The 20,574-nt window shown below is 46.1% G+C and overlaps 1 protein-coding gene across 2 annotated transcripts in view; it reads left to right on the forward strand.

Annotated features, from left to right (window-relative positions):
- PRKCB (protein kinase C beta) overlaps positions 1 to 20,574 on the forward strand; it is a 472,648-nt gene that overhangs the window by 385,504 nt on the left and 66,570 nt on the right. For both annotated transcript variants that reach the window (XM_063934744.1, XM_063934743.1), the window contains exons 6-8: positions 2,808 to 2,964; positions 3,061 to 3,195; positions 11,039 to 11,135. In XM_063934744.1, the coding sequence (XP_063790814.1) occupies positions 2,808 to 2,964; positions 3,061 to 3,195; positions 11,039 to 11,135 (389 nt within the window). The remainder of the gene's footprint in view (positions 1 to 2,807; positions 2,965 to 3,060; positions 3,196 to 11,038; positions 11,136 to 20,574) is intronic.

The following is a 20,574-nucleotide window of genomic DNA, read 5'->3' on the forward strand; positions in this document are numbered from 1 at the left end:
ATTATCTTAGTTAGCAATATAAAGAGAAATCGGGGCGGGTTAAAGAAACATGGGCGAGCGCTGGTCTACCCACCAGTTTTGGGCTATATTTATTATCCTTTGATTTTTGGGCAATTTTCCATTTGGCATGCAAACCGACCAAAACCGGCCATTTACGAACGGCAAAATGACCAAAAACCGACACTACAACATCTATCAATGTTTTTACTTAGAGAATAGGATCCTCAAATTTACTAAAGGTTGGTTTTTAAAATCAAACCAAAACCGACCGGAAATCTACACCAAACCCACTTTGATCTGTGCCGGTTCGTTAGTAAAAAAAAAAAAAAAAAAAAAATGGGGTTAAACATCTTTTTTTTTTTTTTTTTTTTTTTCCTTTTTTTTTTAAAATAAAATGTAAATCCATAACCAGCCGTGCATATGTCACCATGGTCTGGTACTGGAAAATCAGGGGTAAAACAAGTGAGGGTTCCAACCAGTTTGTGCACTCCCTCAAACTCTCAATCAGCGCTATGACCTTGACCCAGTTTGAGGCTCGTTTATGGTAATGGCAGGGAGACCCCACGCTGTGTGTCTGCCTGCTATAGCATAATAACCTAGGTGGTTTAGCATGGTGATGGTTATTGGAAAATCTAGGGGACTCCAGTCCCCTTCCCCCCCCCCAGATTTTTCGGTACCAGACCAGGCTGAGAGATTCGTTGCTGGTTATGGATCTAGGGAAGGACCACATGCAATTTTGTTTCATTTTTTTTTTTTTTTTTGGTACTCTTTCTTTACATTTTATACCTAAGAAGCCTGCACAGATCCTGCTGATCTACAGTATGCAGTGATTCTATTCGCGTGGCTTTGTCATCAGTTTTGAACTGGAAATTAAAAACCTACGTAATTTACAGCTGCAAGAAGTGACTGACATTGCCATCGGTCTTCAACTGATAAAGAAAACAGGTGGTTAATAAATATTGGGGGGTTTTTATTACACAAAATTGACGGCGATATCTGTCAGTGTCGGTCGGTTTTGGTTTAGAACCAATATTGACTTTTGTAAATTTACCCCTTCACCTTTCAGTTTGGTATATTGCCGATCAATCTGCACATCTGATCACTGCGTGACTTCATACGCTGCCTAATGTACAGACATGAGATCACTTTGGTGAATGAAATCACCAGAACAGCGGTCTGGATGATCAGTCATGTTTGAAAATCCAGATAAATGGTCCATAGCGCTTTGTTGTGGTTTTCAGTGTTGGACCGATTATCGTATAAGTACATTCACTGTATGATAATTGTTCGAAACTGCTGTGCATCAACCAGATCTGAAAGATAATCGATAAGTGTATGGCAGGCCTATGTCTGCTGCATGCTATCGCTATGTTGTAATGATTTAGGCAGGGGTCTTGGAATGGTCTACTGGTAGCATACTTCTGTGGTCTGGAATGAAGCCTCTTCCATCAGGTAGCATACTTGGGATCAATATGATTTGCCAATGGACGGGATGCCGACGGGTAGAATACCGACAGCGGCATCCCATCCATCAGAATCCCGACAGCCCCCCAGGAAGCACCCTAACCCTCCTCTGCCCCCTACCCTAACCCTGCCTTGTGGGTGCCTAAACCTCCCCGCTTTGTGCCTAACCCTAACCTCACCACCTATGTGCCTAACCCTCCCACCCTCCCCGGTCCCTATCCCTAACCTTCCCTCCCTCCCCGGTCCCTATCCCTAACCTTCCTGGCCCTGCAACCTAACCCCCCTCCTTCTGCCTAAACCACCCCCGGTGGCAGGATGCCTGCGCATCCCACTGTCCGGACGATCGGGATCTCGGCTGCCGGCAATGAGACACCGGTATCCCGCGCAGCGTCTGTATCTCTCGACACCGGCATTGTCTCCTACTTCGGGATCCTGGCGTTGGTATATCGACCACCGGAATCCCGTTTGTTGGGAAGCTACCTGTTTCCCGCACACTTGTGTGGTCTGGAATTAAGCCTTTTAAATCAGATAACATATCTGTTTGGTCTGGTGGTAATCATATTAGACATGAAATGACATCCGTTTTACTCCTGTAGGTTTGTTCCCTGATAATGCAGTCACGAAGGTCATATTGCAGATTTTATTAGCTAATTTGAAGTAACAAGTCATGTTTATCACTGCAATCCCAGCACATAACGTATATTTCCCTTATCTTCCCAATCATGTTTGCTTACAAAAGACCCAAGTATTTCTGCTCATGTCTGCAAGAAACTTAGGAACATTTTTAAGGCGGCAGATAAACCCATCAATCTCTACTGTGGTCCATCGATTTCCTTGTTAGTCATTTTTATTAGTGCTTCAGTCAGTGAGCAAAATGACAGATGATCAAATGCAGTCTACATTGGTTGCAGAATTCAATGTGACCTTTTGGATGTTGCTATAGCTAAAATCACCACTAGATGTCACTGTATGTCTAAGTTGGTTTGCCATCTGGTTGAACAGTCCAAAGATATTACAACAGAAAATAAAATTATCTTGCAGACTACACACTAGGGATGACCTGTGCTCGTTCTACAGATCTAGGGGCCAGTTCCAAGACCCAAAACTGGAAAGGAGCTGATCCTTTTATTTATTAATTTATTAAAACTAATCATTTCCTAGATTTGATGTTACACTGCTCATGCTTAGTCAACTGGTATCTGATTAAAGCCACGTTTGGTCATGGATGTACTGCAGCTGCACAACAAACTGATCAATGAAATTATATATTTTCTATTTAACACCAATATATATGATGTTCTTCAACTATCCTGTGGTTTAATTTCCCACTGGATTCTCTTTAGTGGGCGAAGGCAAGAACTTGGTTCCCATGGATCCCAATGGACTGTCTGACCCATATGTGAAATTGAAACTCATCCCGGACCCCAAGAGTGAGAGCAAACAGAAGACCAAAACCATCAAATGTTCCCTCAACCCAACCTATAATGAGACCTTTAAATTGTGAGTGAAGCCTCCTTAGATTGGTACCATTGTCAATGACTGGGACAATGGGCTCATCTCTGTGTGACCTGTCCAGTCTCTTCTCTTCTCTCACAGCAACCTGAAGGAGTCTGACAAAGATCGCAGGCTGTCGGTGGAGATTTGGGACTGGGACCTGACCAGTAGAAATGACTTCATGGGGTCACTGTCGTTTGGCATTTCAGAGCTTCTGAAGGCTAGTGTGGATGGATGGTAAGCATCTCTAGACACGGTCACAGTTAATTTCCACAAGGATGATTTGTAAGTATGTAGAAGTCATGGGAAAACCGGAGAAAACCATAGGAACAATCAAAATAACACAAAGATATAGAGTTATATGATGTGATCAGTGAGCAAACAAAAAAAAAAATAGTCCAATTCAAGTTCATAAGACAAATGTTTCGTTGAAATTCAAAGCGACAATGTCAAGTTTGGTTTTCGGGGAGATAACAGTTCTTGCAAAGGTGGCATTTATCTTCTGTGGGTTAGAGTTAGGGGTAGGTGGCATGTGTTCCGCGCTGGAGGGCCAGCGTACCGTACCCTCCAGTCTCCTCAGAACTTACCCCTTCGATGTATATTGGAGGGGTAAATTCTGTGTAGACTAGAGGGTATAGGACACTGGCCCCCCAAAACCATCTCTAATCCACAGAAGATAACCGCCACCTTTACAAGAACTGTTCTGTCACCGGAATCCAAACCTGACATCGTCACTTTGAATTTAAACGCAATATTTCTCTCATGAACTTAAATAGGACAATTTTTTTTCTCTTTTTTATGTTCTCATGTTATTTTGATTGTTCAATTGTCACATGTATTGTGCCTAAATAAACGTTGTCACGCACATACCCATTCCGTATTAATTCATAGACCACTGACCGTCACGTAATTCACATAGAAACAAGTCATAACGCTGTATAACTAACCATCCTTGTACTCAACCCAGTGAGGCCTGGTATTCTTATATATGCCAGCAGCACAGCAAACAACCCAATAAGACTCTGTGCGCAAGGCCCATCCAGCCTTACCTAATAGATAATAATTGCAGATCTGCTTCGGAAATAGCCTGATTCTGCTGTGCAGCATAAATGGGGAAAATTAGACATTCTGACCCTGGTTGTGTAAAGCACTTATGGATCAGTCTCTGTTAGAGAGAAGACACTGAAATCTTGCAGATTCCGCTTCACTAGAGCAGATCTCCTGGATATATTGTCTAAAATATTCAGTCGAGTGCAGCGATAGTCCCTGTTTCCCTTTTATTCTCCTCTAGCGCTAGCCTACGAAATTCTAATTTCCTCTCCGGTTCTGTGGTGCGTCAGGCCCTCCAGGAAATCATTTCAAGTCCATTGAATCTTGTGATATGAAAAGTCCATTCTGTTCTTTCTTCTTTATCCCAACTATCTTGCTGACGGGATAGACCAATAACCAAGTACCCCTGCTTTGTGGCTGCTCCGGTATTATAATTACCGGCTACAAATAATATTACAGTGATAGTATAGAGTCTCCAAGTAGGACAGCACAGTATGATAACTCATGAAGAGCACATCGATAAATGTCCACTATACAAATATAAATACGTTAACAAACAATTTTTTTTTAACCCCCTATTAATCATTTGGTGATAGAGACAATTCACTAAAATATTGATGTTTTTTTCTAATAAATATTTTTTTATTTGTTTTAATAAATTCAACTTCAGGTATGAGGTTTATTAAATTTTTTTATTTTGTTGACAAGATATTGCAGCGAAATGTAAAATTGGCTATCATTGGTTGTTTTTAAAGAAAATTAAATCTAAATATTTGCAAACTTTTTCCGCTGAGCCCTGTCTGATAACTCCTATAAACTCAGCTTAAGAAGCAGTATGGAAGCTGGCGTTAATAACTGTGAAAACAAAGATTTGGGGCCAGATTCCGGCTGAACACAAACTTTTTTTCTGCGGCAACCATTTACAAGGCAAAACCAACCTGGTATTGGCCCTCATTCCGAGTTGTTCGCTCGCAAACTGCTTTTAGCAGCATTGCACACGCTAAGCCGCCGCCTACTGGGAGTGAATCTTAGCTTAGCAGATTTGCGAACAAAGTATTCGCAATATTGCGAAAAGATTTTTCTTTGCAGTTTCTGAGTAGCTCGAGACTTACTCTTTCAGTGCGATCAGTTCAGTGCTTGTCGTTCCTGGCTTGACGTCACAAACACACCCAGCGTTCGCCCAGACACTCCCCCGTTTCTCCAGCCACTCCCGCGTTTTTCCCAGAAACGGTAGCGTTTTTTCACACACTCCCATAAAACGGCCAGGTTCCGCCCAGAAACACCCACTTCCTGTCAATCACACTCTGATCACCAGTACGAAGAAAAAACCTCGTAATGCCGTGAGTAAAATACCTACCTTCTTGGCAAATGTACTTGACGCAGCCGCAGTGCGAACATTGCGCATGCGCAGTTAGCGGAAAATCGCATCGATGCGAAGGAAAAGAACGAGCGAACAACTCGGAATGAGGGCCACTGTCTTGTGAAAGTTTGCTACTTTTAAAAAACGTACGAGTTTGGCCGGAATCTTGTACCTCCAACCGCCTCGCACTGCATTACATCCGGCCTGGTTTAGCATTTTTTACAGTTGCCACTTTAAATCCGTTGGTCAGAACAGTCTGCCATCGGTGGCTTTGACAAACCGACATTTAGCAAATTTACCCTTAAGGCCTGTACACACGGCACAATGTGTCCTCAAATGACACATTGCGAGTGACGGGACCCAACGGGTTGCATGCATCGGCAAGTGCAGCGGGGGTGGGTGGTGCATTCGGTAGCATGGCATCGTTCTCCATCTCCTCAGAATATTCTGCTTGTTCAAAAGATCCAAGGAGACGATCAATGACCTGCAGGTGCGCGCATCGGCATCGTTATCGTCTTTACACACTGCACTTTTTAAATGATGTGTTGTTCCAATTTGCATCGTTTAAAATATTGTGCCGTGTGTATGGGGCCTTCAGGTTCCCCTGGTATTAAAAGCAAACCAAAAACCATCATACTGTACAATAGCATGTGACCCCAAATCTACTCCCAAACCTTGAACAAAGTACATATGTTAGCTACCCTCACACTAATTAGGGGATACGGGATGCACCAATTACAGTAAAGTTGTTATAGTAAAATTATTGCATACGTGTATTTCTCTGTCTGCAAGGCTTTTGGTATACTGGACCATGGGGGATTGCATTTGGGCTGGAGTTTGGCACTTAAACTAATGTAACTTTAAAACTTAAGCTCCTCCACCCCTGCAACCCCATAATTCCAGTGTTCTTTGTGTGCCTCAGTGAGTAGGGCACGTTTTGAGAGGCTGCCATGCAGCCTTTACTGTAGCTAGCTTATAAAGCTTTTCTTTTGTGTCTACTAGGGAACAGTGTGCGTGCGCCAGCTGCAGGAAGTGCGGTGCGTTGAACAGCGGGGACCCCCCACAGGACTCCGGTCTCTGCTGAGACCGCCTGGGCCCGGGGACAGTGAGCACTCTCATCCCTTTAGAGGCTGCCGGGCCAGCAGCAATATCCGGGATGGCGGCACCATCTTGCCGGGTTTCCTTAGTGCTGGTCCCTAATAGTAGTGCATCAGTACAAGCAGCCCCACTGTAGAGGCATACTAAGTGTTTTTCCCACACAAGGGAGTAGCACTTTTGGGAGAGTACAGCCACAGAGTTGGGGGTGCCCCCTGTAGCTACTGGTCCGTTACGCTGCATCCGAATCTAAGAAGGAAAAGTGAAACTTTCTGCTTCTGGACCCTGCTGGTTGTGATGTTCGGTTGCTGTTGCAGCTCCACTCCTCTACAGAACGTCCACTATAAATAGCAAGGACGTGGGACTATGACGGACAAAGCCAAATCTGTTAAGCAAAAACTGCTACTATGGATTTGTTTTTCACTTGCACCCAGTGTAATGTTAAATTACAGTGTGCACAGGTGGACTCTAGGGTGTTGTGCGTGGAGTGTCAGGTAGGACCTAGTGCCGTGCAGGTGCCTGGGCCTGATGTACCTGCTCTTGAGAAGCCGTCATGGCCACAAGCTCTGAGTCGATAGGTCTCTGTCTTGTGAAGCTGGTGGCGCCTCAGTGAGAGGATCAGGCTAAGGATACTGCTGCACCTGGTTCCTCGATGTGTGTTTCCGAGTTGCCAGCTCCTGGTGGTTCAACTTCCCAATCGGTGTCTGTTCAACCCTTGCTCCGTACCACAGAGCGTTCAGCTTCAAGGTTTAGCCAAATACATGGTTCTTCCTGTTCAGGGCTGGGCCTCCTTTAAGGATCCGCTAGATAAAAAAAATTAGAAAGTTGTCTCAAGTCCATTATTATAGGCACCTGGGTTATCATCAGACCTTGACTAGCCCCTTTATGGGTGGCTCGAACTATGGAGACTTAGGCCAACAAATTCATTGAAGGCCTTCACAGCAATTCATCCAGATATTCCCTTGTGGAATTGGCACAACAGCTTCGCACTGCAGCTGAATATGTGGGTGAGGCCGTGCTTACCTGGCTTCCCCGGTTTCAGCTTGAAGAGCCCTTTGGCTCCATGCTTGGAACATGGATTTGGAATCAAAATGTTCCCTGGAAGCTCTTTTCCTTGGTGGGGTGTATTTTTGTGACAGATTTACCATAATTACCCAGGCTACCGATGGCAAAAGCTCTTTTCTCCTCAACAATTTCCAAACCTTTCACTTTTCATTTCAGGATGGAGCGTCCACTAGAAGGCAGATCTTCACCGGCAGGGGTTTAGCTTCTAAAGGCAGATTTTCGGGTGCCAATCGGTGCTCAGAGATCAAGGCTCCAGAGAAGCCTAGCACCTGACAAGACAGACGGTGGGTGCTCCAGTTCAAAGACTGTTGAGTGGAATCATCTTCAGATGCCTGGGTGCTTGGCATCATTTCCGTCATTTCATCAACCTCAGGGGTCCCCCACCACACCGTTTTTTCGGCACTGCTCCATTTTCTCCGCTGGAGTGGAACCTGGGGTTTTACTTCACCTTTTTCCTTGTTCGGAATCCAGATGGCTCATTTCGCCCAACTCTTGTATCTTTGCGCATTGAACACAAGGTTGTAGGTTGATTATTTTCATATGGAATCACTCAGATTAGTGGTCCACAGCATGGAGACCAACAAATTTTGGCCTCACTAGATGTCAGCCTGTATCTTCATGTTCTGATTTGGGCATGTCATCATTCTCTCCTTTTTGCAGTTGGACCTAATCACTTTAAATTCCAGGCCCCACCCTTCGGTATAGCCATGGCTCCACACATTTGCACAATGTCCGTAATGGCAAGCTTTCAGCCAATAAAGATATCACAATCATACCTGAGTTACACAATGTACTCGTGAAGGCTGGCTCGGCTTTCCAATTACAAAAGCCCCCGGATTGCACACTTCAAGTACTTCAGGATCACGGATGGATCATGAATTTTGAGATGTGACACCTAATTCCTTGTCAGCGCATTCAGTTTCGGGGGGTGTTCTTTCCATGACAGACCCTCCAGAACTTGGTCACAATGGTACTGTCAGTGCCTCGTCTGTCGATCTTGCTGTGCATGTAGCTGTTGGGCACAATGGTCTCCACTTTGAAGACCATTCCGCACGAAAGGTTTCATTTGTGGGAACTCCAGTGGGAAATTCTCCAGAATTGGACAGGTGCTCAGCATCCCACTTGGCTCAGTTTCTTGTTCTATTCAACAGCACTTGCCAATCTCTACATTGGTGGCTGGTCATCTCCAGGGATGATCCTTGAGTCATTGTAACCACGGACATGAGTCTCCTAGGATGGGGTGCTTTAACATTACATTTTCGGCACAAAGAGCGCAGCAGTGATGACAGATGCAGCCCAAATCTATTCCTGGGTAGAGACTTTTGTTTCAACACTCTCAGCGGTGTTCATACTGGGCGTAGACAATTAGGAAGCAGACTTCCTCAGCAGAACCATATTTTTCCCAGGGTAGTGGTCTCTCAATCCAGGAGTCTTCCAACAGTTGGGCCATCTGCAGGTGGATCTCATAGCCTTCTGACAAAACTTCAAGGTTCCACAGCATTGTGCGAGATTCAGGGACATATTTGCCCCAGGTACTGAAGCGCATCAAGGATCAACAGGTTACTGCAATCTTTATTACTCCAGTCTGGCCGTGCAGGTTATGGTTTGCCGACCATACTCAAAATGTTGGCAGGTCCCGGGTTCCACTTCGTCCAGACCTGCTACAACAAGGTCCATTTCTACACCAGGCCCTTCCTCAGTTGGCTTTAATGGCCGGTCTTCCTTATGGCTATTGCCTCAGATCTGCATGTTTCCAAGGTATTGTCTTTTTCTTGCAAGCCACCTTTTCTCATCTTCTGTGATTGTAGAGCAGCTCTCTATACAGTTCCTAAGTTCCAGCCGAAAGGCGTTTTCTGCTTTCCACTTACCAGGAAATCGTATTTCCGTTTTTTACTCCTTCAGTTACTTTCCAGGACAGGGATGTTCTGGCTCTGCTAGATGTAGTCCGTGTTGTGCGGATTTACTTAGACAAGACTTCTCTCCACTGCCCAAATTCTATGCTTGTTCTTTACAACACACATAAACGTGGTTGGACGGCTAAAATGCAGACCATTGGACAGTGGATCCACTCTGTCATCACTCAAGTCTTTACTAGTGAGGGGTAACCAGGACCAGACATCAGCGCATTCCACAAGGGCGGTTGCGACTTCCTGGGCAGCGCGATATGGGGCTTCAGCAGAAGAGATGTGTCATGCAGCTACCTGGTCCTCTGTCCACACGTTTGCTAATTTGTTACGTTTTCTTGTTATTGTCTACAGCACCGCCCACTTTGGGCGTACAGTTCTCCGGTCAGGCAGCCTGAGCGTCCCTTCCTCGAGGGCGGCTATTGAACGTCCTATGGTCCAGTGTCCCCCAGCCTTACTGCAGGATAAAATAGGCTTTTTGGTCACTTACCATTGAATCCTTTTTTCTGAAGCAGGCTGTGGGACACGGTGTTCTCTCCCTCATGCTTAGTGGTGCAATGTTTTTGTTCTTGACCATCTTTTCTACACTGGTATGTTTTACTGTTCTAAAAGTTTCACTGGGTTACTGCTACTCCTTTCCGGACTCTTTTTTTTTTTTTTTAAAGAAGTACTAGAATTATGGGATTGCAGGGGGAGGAGCTTAAATTGTAAAGTTACAGTATTGTAAGTGCCAAACTCCAGCCCAACCTTCAGTGTCCCAAGGTCCAGTGTCCCATAGCCTGCTTCTGAGAAAAGGATTCAATGGTAAGTCACCAAAAATCCTATATTTTTGTGATTATTGTACATTTCATGGCTAAAAGCCCAACAAGGGGGGTCATTCTGAGTTGATCGCTCGCTGAAAATGTTCACTGCGCAGCGATGATGCAAAAAAAGGCACTTCTGCGCATGCGGCGCAATGCGCACGCGCGACGTACTTTCATAATGGCCGATGTAGTTTTACACAAGGTCTAGCAATGCATTTCAGTCGCACTGGCTGCCGCAGAGTGATTGACATGAAGTGGGCGTTTCAACTGACCGTTTTCAGGGAGTGTTCTAAAAAAAAGCAGGCGTGCCAGGAAAAACGCAGGCGTGGCTGGGTGAACGCAGGGCGTGTTTGTGACGTCAAATCCGGAACTGAATAGTCTGAAGTGATCGCAAGCGCTGAGTAGGTCTGAAGCTACTCAGAAACTGCACAATATTTTTTTTTAGCCGCTCTGCGAACCTTTCGTTCGCACTTCTGCTAGGCTAAGATACATTCCCAGAGGGCGGCGGCTTAGCGTTTGCAAGGCTGCTAAAAACTGCTAGCGAGCGAACAACTCGGAATGACAGTATCCAATAGGCTGCCAAATGTAAGTAGCCTATCCTCTGGAATCCAAGAACAACATACTTAGAAATAGGTGATAATGAAGTCGGCATTCATAAAACGAGTGAATACAGTCCTTAAGGTGTGAACTACATCCAGTAATAATGACAAAATAACAAAACAAAACTGTATTTTAATATACTAACACAGATTGCAGCCAACTGACCCTCCCTCCCACCTGCCCTCATTTTACCTGCGGTTTAGGTTTAAGTTGCTGAGCCAAGAAGAGGGTGAATATTTCAATGTGCCTGTGCCACCGGAGGGAGAGGAAGGGAACGAGGAGCTGCGGCAGAAGTTTGAGGTACGTACAGTGCTCTCTCTTTTCTATTGCTAGATTTAAAAATTAGGTGAGGATTGTATAATAAAGAGTGTGATGCATTGGGTATATGATCCCGACGGTAGGCTTCCCGGCGGGCAGAATACCGATGCTGGGATACCGGCCGCCAGAATGCCGACGGGGGTGAGCGCAATGAAGCGCCTTGCAGGATCTATTCCCAATCTGAGCGTCGTGGGCATTCTGGTGCCTGGGATTGCGGCGTCTGTATTCTGACTGCCGGGATACCGACCGCCTGGATCATAACTACATCCCAGTGTGACACATGTAATTAATATGGTTCATTGCACTTTTCTACAGAGAATATAATTGGTGAGCATGATGTTATAGTACACCGATGATGGGAAGCAGTGAGTGTGAGGTTATAGCACGCTGGTCATAGTGAGTAGTATAGCCGATGTTCTAGCAGGCTGGTAGTGGTGAGTGTGAGGTTATAGCATGCCGGTCATAGTGAGTAGTATAGCCGATGTTCTAGCAGGCTGGTAATGGTGAGTGTGAGGTTATAGAACGCCGGTCATAGTGAGTAGTATATCTGATGTTCTAGAGGCCGGTAGTGGCGAGTATGATGTTACAGCACGCTGGTCATAGTGAGTAGTATAGCCAATGTTCTAGCAGGCCGGTAGTGGGGAGTGTGAGGTTATAGCTCACTGATCATAGTGAGTAGTATAGCCGATGTTCTAGCAGGCCGGTAGTGGAGAGTGTGAGGTTATAGCACGCTGGTCATAGTGAGTAATATAGCCGATGTTCTAGCAGGCCGGTAGTGGTGAGTGTGAGGTTATAGCACGCTGATCATAGTGAGTAGTATATCTGATGTTCTAGCATGCCGGAAGTGGTGAGTGTGAAGTTATAGTATAGTGAGTAGTATATCCGATGTTCTAGCATGCCGGAAGTGGTGAGTGTGAGGTTATAGCACGATGGTAATAGTGAGTAGTATATTTGATGTTCTAGCATGCCGGAAGTGGTGAGTGTGAGGTTACAGCACGCCCGTCATAGTGAGTAGTATATCCGATGTTCTAGCAGGCCAGTATTGGTGAGTGTGAGGTTATAGCACGCCGGTCATAGTAAGTAGTATATTCAATGTTCTAGCAGGCCGGTAGTGGTGAGTGTGAGGTTATAGCATGCCAGTCATAGTGAGTAGTATATCCGATGTTCTAGCAGGCTGGTAGTGGCGAGTGTGAGGTTACAGCACGCTGGTCATAGTGAGTAGTATATCCGATATTCTAGCAGGCTGGTAGTGGCGAGTGTGAGGTTACAGCACGCTGGTCATAGTGAGTAGTATATCCGATATTCTAGCAGGCCGGTAGTGGTGAGTGTGAGGTTATAGCACGTTGATCATAGTGAGTAGTATATCCGATGTTCTAGCATGCCGGAAGTGGTGAGTGTGAGGTTATAGCATGGTAGTGAATGTGAGCAGTTTGTGTTTTTTAGGATGAGTCAGTGTGATATTATAACTGGTGATGGTGAGCAAATGCGTGCCATCTTATAGCCTAATGGTGAGCCCCGAGTGTGATATTCTAGCACACTGGTAATGATGGATAATAGATCAACAGCCAGTAGGCTGACAGTAAATATGTCGACACCATGTGGTCGACAGGTTCAAAAGGTCGACATGTAAAATGAAGACCGTACAACTGTTTCAAAAGGTCAACATGACAATGGTCAATACACATAGTCAACGTGTTTTTCTGCAGCGGGGTACACTGGTATTCCACAGGGAATAACATTGGGGTGTAGAGTTGAATCTTGATCCGAGGCACCAACAGGCTAAAGCTTTGACTGTTCCCAGGATGCGCTGCACCACCTCCTCTATAGCCCTGCCTCCAGGCACTGGAGCTCAGTTTGTAAGTTGGTGCCTGCAGTGCAGGCAGCTGACAAGTGGGGCTGCACTAGGCAGCCCTAGTAAGAACTTTTTAAGAAGAAAGAAGACTTCAAGGGCCGCAGCACAGGCACTAGATGCTGTGTATGTCATGCTGACATTCTGTGCTGCGGCTCCATCACCTCCCCCAGCGGCGTTGCATACTCCCACGCCCTGGTTGGCGGGTACTTGCAGCGGAGGCGCTCCGGTCGTCAGGCACACATCACCGCTGCTGCTCTCCTGGATCGCGTGGCCACACTTCAGGGAGGAGGTAAGAGGGTCCCCCAGGTGGGACCCGCTGAAATCGCGATCCGGTTGCGGTCCCAGAAGACGGACCGCACCGCTGGAATGGACACTGTGGCCGTGCAGGGGCCCCACTATATCCACCAGGGAAGGGAGCACAGGTCGGATTTTCTAAAATCCATTTATTATAGGATCCATAGTACCCGGTGGTGAAGTCCAGCAGAGGGGATAAGGCGCTGACCTGTAGCCCCTCCCCCAGCCCCAGGCACCATCTACAGCAGATGTTCCCGCACCGGAGCTGCATCTCTCTCTCCCTCACTCCCTGTCAGAGTTTGGGCGCTATTTCACAGAGATGAGCTGATCCTTGGACTGCTGGGCAATGTCTCCTCCGTAAAGCCACCTCATCAGCGCTGTGCATTTACAGGACACTTAAGTATTCTACATGTCGTTTAGACAGCATTAGTTTAGAACAAGTGTACTGCTATATGAATATTTAGTACAAGTATTCTGTGATATACATCCAGTGTTTACTGTGCATTGTTATATCTGTATACATACATTTCTATATGTAGTACAGGTTGAGTATCCCATATCCAAATATCCGAAATACGGAATATTCCGAAATACGGACTATTTGAGTGAGAGTGAGATAGTGAAACTTTTGTTTTTTTGATGTCTCAATGTACACAAACTTTGTTTAATACACAAAGTTATTAAAAATATTGTATTAAATTACCTTCAATCTGTGTGTGTATAAGGTGTATATGAAACATAAATGATTTGTGTGAATGTACACACACTTTGTTTAATGCACAAAGTTATAAAAAATATTGGCTAAAATTACCTTCAGGCTGTGTGTATAAGGTGTATATGTAACATAAATGCATTCTGTGCTTAGACTTAGGTCCCATCGCCATGATACCTCATTATGGTATGCAATTATTCCAAAATACAGAAAAATCCGATATCCAAAATACCTCTGGTCCCAAGCATTTTGGATAAGGGATACTCAACCTGTATTACTAGTCCAGTGCAGTTTTATTTTTTATATGTAATAATTTCTGCATTGTACCTGTTACTGTGTGTGCTTATAGCTGCTGTGTGGATTCTATTCTGTGTATCACACATACTGCTATCACTATATTCTGTGCCCTGGGGGTCTAAGTGCATAAGGATCTCATATATCATATAGTGTTCCACAGGATACACCCTTTTGTATTTTTCACTGTGTGTTTCAGTCACCTCACACCGCTTAAATCCTCCGTTTGTGCTTTGCAATTACGGTCACATATCTTAGGGGTTTTTCATCAGGTATTGCGTTTGTCTGGCTATATTGTACTGATACGCCCTAAGGTTACATTCCCAATAATGTCTGCTACACAGGGCAGGGAAATCCACAGACGCTCCTGCATCGTGCAGTGCTGGCGCCACGGATTTACCTGAGGAAATGATTTCTGCTGAGGGTTCATGTACTGGGTGTTCTGCACCCCCTAGTCAGCCCGCAGCACCTGTGGCAGATCCACCTTGGCCTGCATTTTCAAATATGCTGACTACGCTTGTAACAAGACTTACGCCCCCTGTGGGACCTCCTGTGCCATTACAGCCACATATTGTCCCTGTAGTTAATCCACCATGGGCGGATACTCTGTCAACCCAGTTACAGCAATTAAATCAGTCCTTGGTTAAACAAAAACCTAACCCTCACCATACTGGGACCAAAGGGTCATCTAAGCGGGCCATTTCTACCTCACAATCCACTAATAATTCGGATGATTCTTCCGATTCGGATGGGGAATACACTGATCCATCAGATGCTGATACCGCTGCTTCTAATGAAGATTCTACAACACAGGTTGATGTTCCTGACCTAGTGGAGGCTATCAAGCTGATTCTTCAGATTGATGATGAGCTTGACCCTCCTGATAAGTCTAAGAAACCTGATAAGTTCAAACGTCAGGAGGTTACTAAATTAGTCTTACCACATTCTGACCATTTAAATGACATACGTCAGGAATCCTGGTCTTCTCCAGGAAATAAATTTTCCCTGTCTAAAAAGATGCTAGCTCGTTATCCTATTTCTGTGGAGTTGGGTAACAAGTGGGAAACCCCTCTACTAGTGGACACACATGTAGCCCGTCTTGTGGTATCATCTACTCTGCCTGTCACCACCGTCACCTCTCTGAAGGAACCGACTGATAAGCGTGTGGAGGGTTGTTTGAAGTCTATTTACACTCTTATAGGTGCTGTACATAGACCTACTATGGCAGCCTCTTGGGCTGCAAAAGGCATTGAAGCATGGGTTCAATCAATTGAGGAAGAGCTACCTCTGAATTTTTCTGACACTGCCAGACAATATCTGTCCTATATTACCACAGCCTCCCACTATATTCAGGAGGCGGCCTCTGATGCAGGCGTTATGGCGGCCAAGGCATCCACTACATCTATCCTGGCTCGCCGGATTCTGTGGTTACGGTCCTGGTCGGTGGACCTGGACTCTAAGAAGACCTTGGAGGTACTCCCTTTTAAGGGAGATATACTCTTTGGAGATGATCTGAACAAGATTGTGACCGACTTGGCGTCGGCCAAGACTGCGTTTCTCCCAAGTACTAATCCTTCGGTTCCGAAGGCTAAGAGTACTACTTTTCATTATTTTCGACCTCCAGGTAAAGCAAAGGGTCAGGCGTACCCGAGACAGGCTCGCACTTCCAAGTCCTCTAAGCCCAAGCCTAAACGTTCTTGGGCTGCCCGTCAGCCTGCTTCCAAAACAGACAAGCCTGCTGCATGACGGGGTGAGCCTCCCCCTGTGGGACCCCAGGGTGGGAGGCCGACTTCTTCAGTTCGCCCAGGTATGGTTAAAGACCACTTCGGATGCCTGGGTGCAGGAAGTGGTCTTTCACAGGTGCGCAATCTCTTTCAAGAGACGTCCCCCTCGCCAGTTTTGCTTAATGGTTATCCCTTTGGTTCCGTTAAAAGCACAAACTCTACATTTGGTTGTCCAATTCCTCCTGGATACAGGAGTGATACTGCCGGTGCCTCTGTCTCAGAGAGGCAGGGGATACTATTCGACGCTGTTTCTAGTTCCGAAGCCGAATGGATCCTCCCGACCTATACTCAACCTCAAATCTTTGAACAAATTTGTGAGGGTGTCCAAATTCCGTATGGAAACTCTGCGCTCTATTGTACTGGCTTTGGAACCCGAGGACTATATAGTGTCCCTGGATATACAGGATGCTTATCTCCACATACCTATTGCCATGTCGCATCAGCAATATCTACGGTTTGCTATTGGCAACCTTCATTATCAGTTCCAAGCCTTGCCTTTCGGACTGACCATGGCTCCTCGGATTTTCACCAAGGTCATGACGGCTCTACTCCGCCGTCAGAGTATCAGGATCCTGCCGTATCTGGACGACTTGTTGATCCTGGCGAACTCTCCATAGGTTCTCCACCGTCATCTGGAATTGACGGTCCAATTCCTACAAGCCCACGGGTGGCTCATCAACTGGAAGAAATCCTCACTGGTCCCTGCTCAGAGCATGGTGCACCTGGGGACATTACTGGACTCACACAACCCACGTTTGTTCTTGTCTCCAGAGAAGGTCCTGAAACTTCAGGACAGAATCAGATGCTTCCTCTCTCGCCAAAGAGTGTCAATACACTCGGCGATGCAAGCACAGAGTGTTGGCTTTTCGACATGGTAGAGTACGCTCAATTTCATTCCCGCCCTCTGCAGAGGTTAATACTTTCCAAGTGGGATGGCCTGCCTCACCGGATCAGGAGGGTAATTCCGAGTTGATCGCAGCAGGAACTTTGTTAGCAGTTGGGCAAAACCATGTGCACTGCAGGGGAGGCAGATTTAACATGTGCAGAGAGAGTTAGATTTGGGTGTGGTGTGTTCAATCTGCAATCTAAATTGTAGTGTAAAAATAAAGCAGCCAGTATTTACCCTGCACAGAAACAAAATAACCCACCAAAATCTGTCTCTCTCTGCACATGTCATATCTGCCTCCCCTGCAGTGCACATGGTTTTGCCCAACTGCTAACACAGTTCCTGCTGCGATCAACTCAGAATTACCCCCCAGGTCTCAAATGATATCCTTGACTCCGGAGGTTCGTCTGTCACTGAGTTGGTGGCTACAGGACCAACAATTGAGCAGGGGTCGTCCCTTCTGGATCTCCAACTGGGTCCTCCTAACCACGGATGCCAGTCTGCGGGGTTGGGGCGTGGTGTTGGAGCAACACTCTCTCCAGGGTCGGTGGACCAGGGAGGAATCTCTCTACCCGATAAACATTCTGGAATTGCGGGCAGTGTTCATTGCGTTGACACTGGCCCTGCCTTTCGTTCAGAACAGGCCTGTTCAAGTACAGTCAGACAACGCCACCACATAAATCATAAATCATCAAGGCGACACTCATAGCCGCATGGCAATGATGGAAGTGTCAAAAATTCTTCGAATGGCGGAACGCCATCTTCCAACAATATCGGCAGTGTTCATTCTGGGGGTCCTCAACTGGGAAGCGGACTTCCTCAGTCGTCAGGACGTACATGCCGGGGAGTGGAGTCTTCATCCGGAGATCTTCCAACTCCTTGTGGACAAGTGGGGTCTACCAGATGTAGACCTGATGGCATCTCGACACAATCACAAGGTTCCGGTCTTCGGAGCAAGGACAAGGAATCCTCAAGCAGCATTCTTGGACGCACTGGCAATTCCATGGAACTTTCGGCTGCCATACGTGTTTTCCCTCCAGTGTCACTCCTACCCAGGGTACTATGGAAGTTCAAGCAAGAAGGAGGAATACTGCTTCTAGTCGTTCCAGCGTGGCCCAGACGGCATTGGTTCTCAGACCTAAAGGGTCTCTCGATCGAGCGTACTCTTCTCCTGTAACGCGCAGACCTCCTCGTTCAGGGCCCTTGTGTTTACCAGGACCTGGCAAGACTGGCTTTGACGGCATGGCTCTTGAAGCTTCACACCTGAGGGCCAAAGGATTTTCCGAGGCGGTAATTCAAACCATGTTGATGGCCCGCAAACCGGCTTCTGCACGGTTTTATTATAGGGTCTGGAATTCTTACTTCACCTGGTGTGCTGCTAAGAATTACGATGCATACAAGTTTAGTACTTCAGGCTTTTTTTGCAACAAGGCCCGGATTTAGGACTTTCCAGGCCTCCCTCAAGGTTCACATTTCTGCCTTGTCGGTGTGGTTTCAGCGAAAAATTGTATATATTCCAGATGTTCATACATTCACTCAGGGCGTACTACGGATTCAGCCTCCCTATGTCCCTCCTGTGGCTCCATGGGATCTGTCTGTTGTCCTTAATGCCCTTCAAGAGTCTCCGTTTGAACCTCTTGAGTCTGTAGCCCTTAAATGCCTTACGCTTAAGATAATTTTTTTGTTGGCTATTGCCTCTGCTAGGAGGGTGTCTGACGTAGGCACTTTGTCCTGTCGTCCACCCTTTCTGATTTTTCACTGTGACTGGGCAGTTCTTAGAACTCGCCCTGGTTATCTACCTAAAGTGGTGTCATCTTTCCACCTTAACCAAGAGATTGTGGTTCCGGCCTTTATCTCTCCTGGTTTGTCCTCCAAGAGCGGTCTTTGGATGTGGTACGGGCTCTCCGTATTTATGTAGAAAGGACTGCTTCTATCAGGAGATCAGATTCTCTTTTTGTACTTTTTGGTTTTCACAAACGTGGCTGGCCTGCGAATAAGCAGACCTTGGCCAGATGGATTAGAATGGTGATTGCACAAGCTTATGCGCAGGCTAGACTCCCAGCTCCTGCTGCTATTAAGGCCAATTGTACTCGGTCTGTTGGACCTTCTTGGGCTGCCCACCATGACGCGTCCGCTGAACAATTGTGCAAGGTGGCTACGTGGTCCTCAGTGAACACGTTCATCAGGTTCTATGCCTTTGATACTTCCGCCTCCCAGGATGCTTCCTTTGGACGCCGGGTTCTTGTGCCCGCTACAGTGCGTCCCCTCCCATGAGGGACTGCTTTAGGACATCCCCGATGCTATTCCCTGTGAAATACCAGTGTATCCCGCTGCAGAAAAGGAGATATATGGTAAGACTTACCATTGTTAAATCTCTTTCTGCGAGGTACACTGGTTTCCACAGGGCGCCCACCCTGACACACTTAGCTTCTTTGGGTTTGTATGGCATTACCCGCTAGTCCCTTCTCCTGTCGTGAGTCATCTATGTGACTAACCTCTGCCGTCTCTCTTACCTGCTACTGCATTTGGACTGGTTAACAAAACTGAGCTCCAGTGTCTGGAGGCGGGGCTATAGAGGAGACGGCGCAGTGCATCCTGGGAACAGTCAAAACTTTAGCCTGTTGGTGCCTCGGATCAAGATCCAACTCTACACCCCAATATTATTCCCTGTGGAACCCAGTGTACCTCGCAGAAAGAGATTTAACAATGGTAAGTCTTACCATAAATCTCCTTTTTGGGGCTATTTCACATTTTTTCAACTTTTGCTTAATTTACTCTTCATGTCACCATCTATTACCTTTAGCAACCTTGGGGCGAACGTCCACGTTTCTACTTATTTGGGCTATATATGGTTACATATACAAAATGACAACCAAAAATAAAAATACTTGTGTCGACCATGTATCATATCATCCTTTTTACCCTGTCGACCATTTGCATATGTTGTCATTTTGTACTGTACCCTTTTTATGTCGACAATGTAACCCACCCAAATCTAACTCTCTGCACATGTTATATCTGCCCCTCCTGCAGTGCACATGGTTTTGCCCATTAGCTAACAAATTTGCTGCAGCGATCAGGTCTGAATTAGGCCCATGTACACTGGGGTGTAGTATGTTAGATAGATTATAGACTTAGGACGACAGTGTCTAGGTCGACATGATTTTTTTTTTAAATGAGTTTGTAAAAAATAATTGGTGTTGTTTTCTTCGTAGAGTGACCCGGAAACCCAATTGGTGCACCATGTCCCCTTGCATGGCTCGCTTTGCTCGCCATGCTTCGGGCACGATGCCTCACTCCGCTACTCCTGCGCTCGGCATAGGTTACCGTTCCCAATTGTAGTCCACGTGGATCGTAAAGTATGAAAAAGTAAAATTTTAAAAAATGGGGAAAAAACTCATGTCGACCTAGAGTCCCTGTTGACCTAGAAAGTATTTCGACCTACTTACTGTCGACCAATAGTGGTCGACCTAGAGACTGGATCCCGTGCACTGCAGGTGGGACAGATCTAACATGTGCAGAGAGAGTTAGATTTGGGTGGGTTATATTGTTTCTGTGCAGGGTAAATACTGGCTGCTTTATTTTTACACTTCAATTTA

This window comes from Pseudophryne corroboree, chromosome 7 (genome assembly GCF_028390025.1).
Source record: "Pseudophryne corroboree isolate aPseCor3 chromosome 7, aPseCor3.hap2, whole genome shotgun sequence".
In the NCBI taxonomy this organism is placed as follows: Eukaryota; Metazoa; Chordata; class Amphibia; order Anura; family Myobatrachidae; genus Pseudophryne; species Pseudophryne corroboree.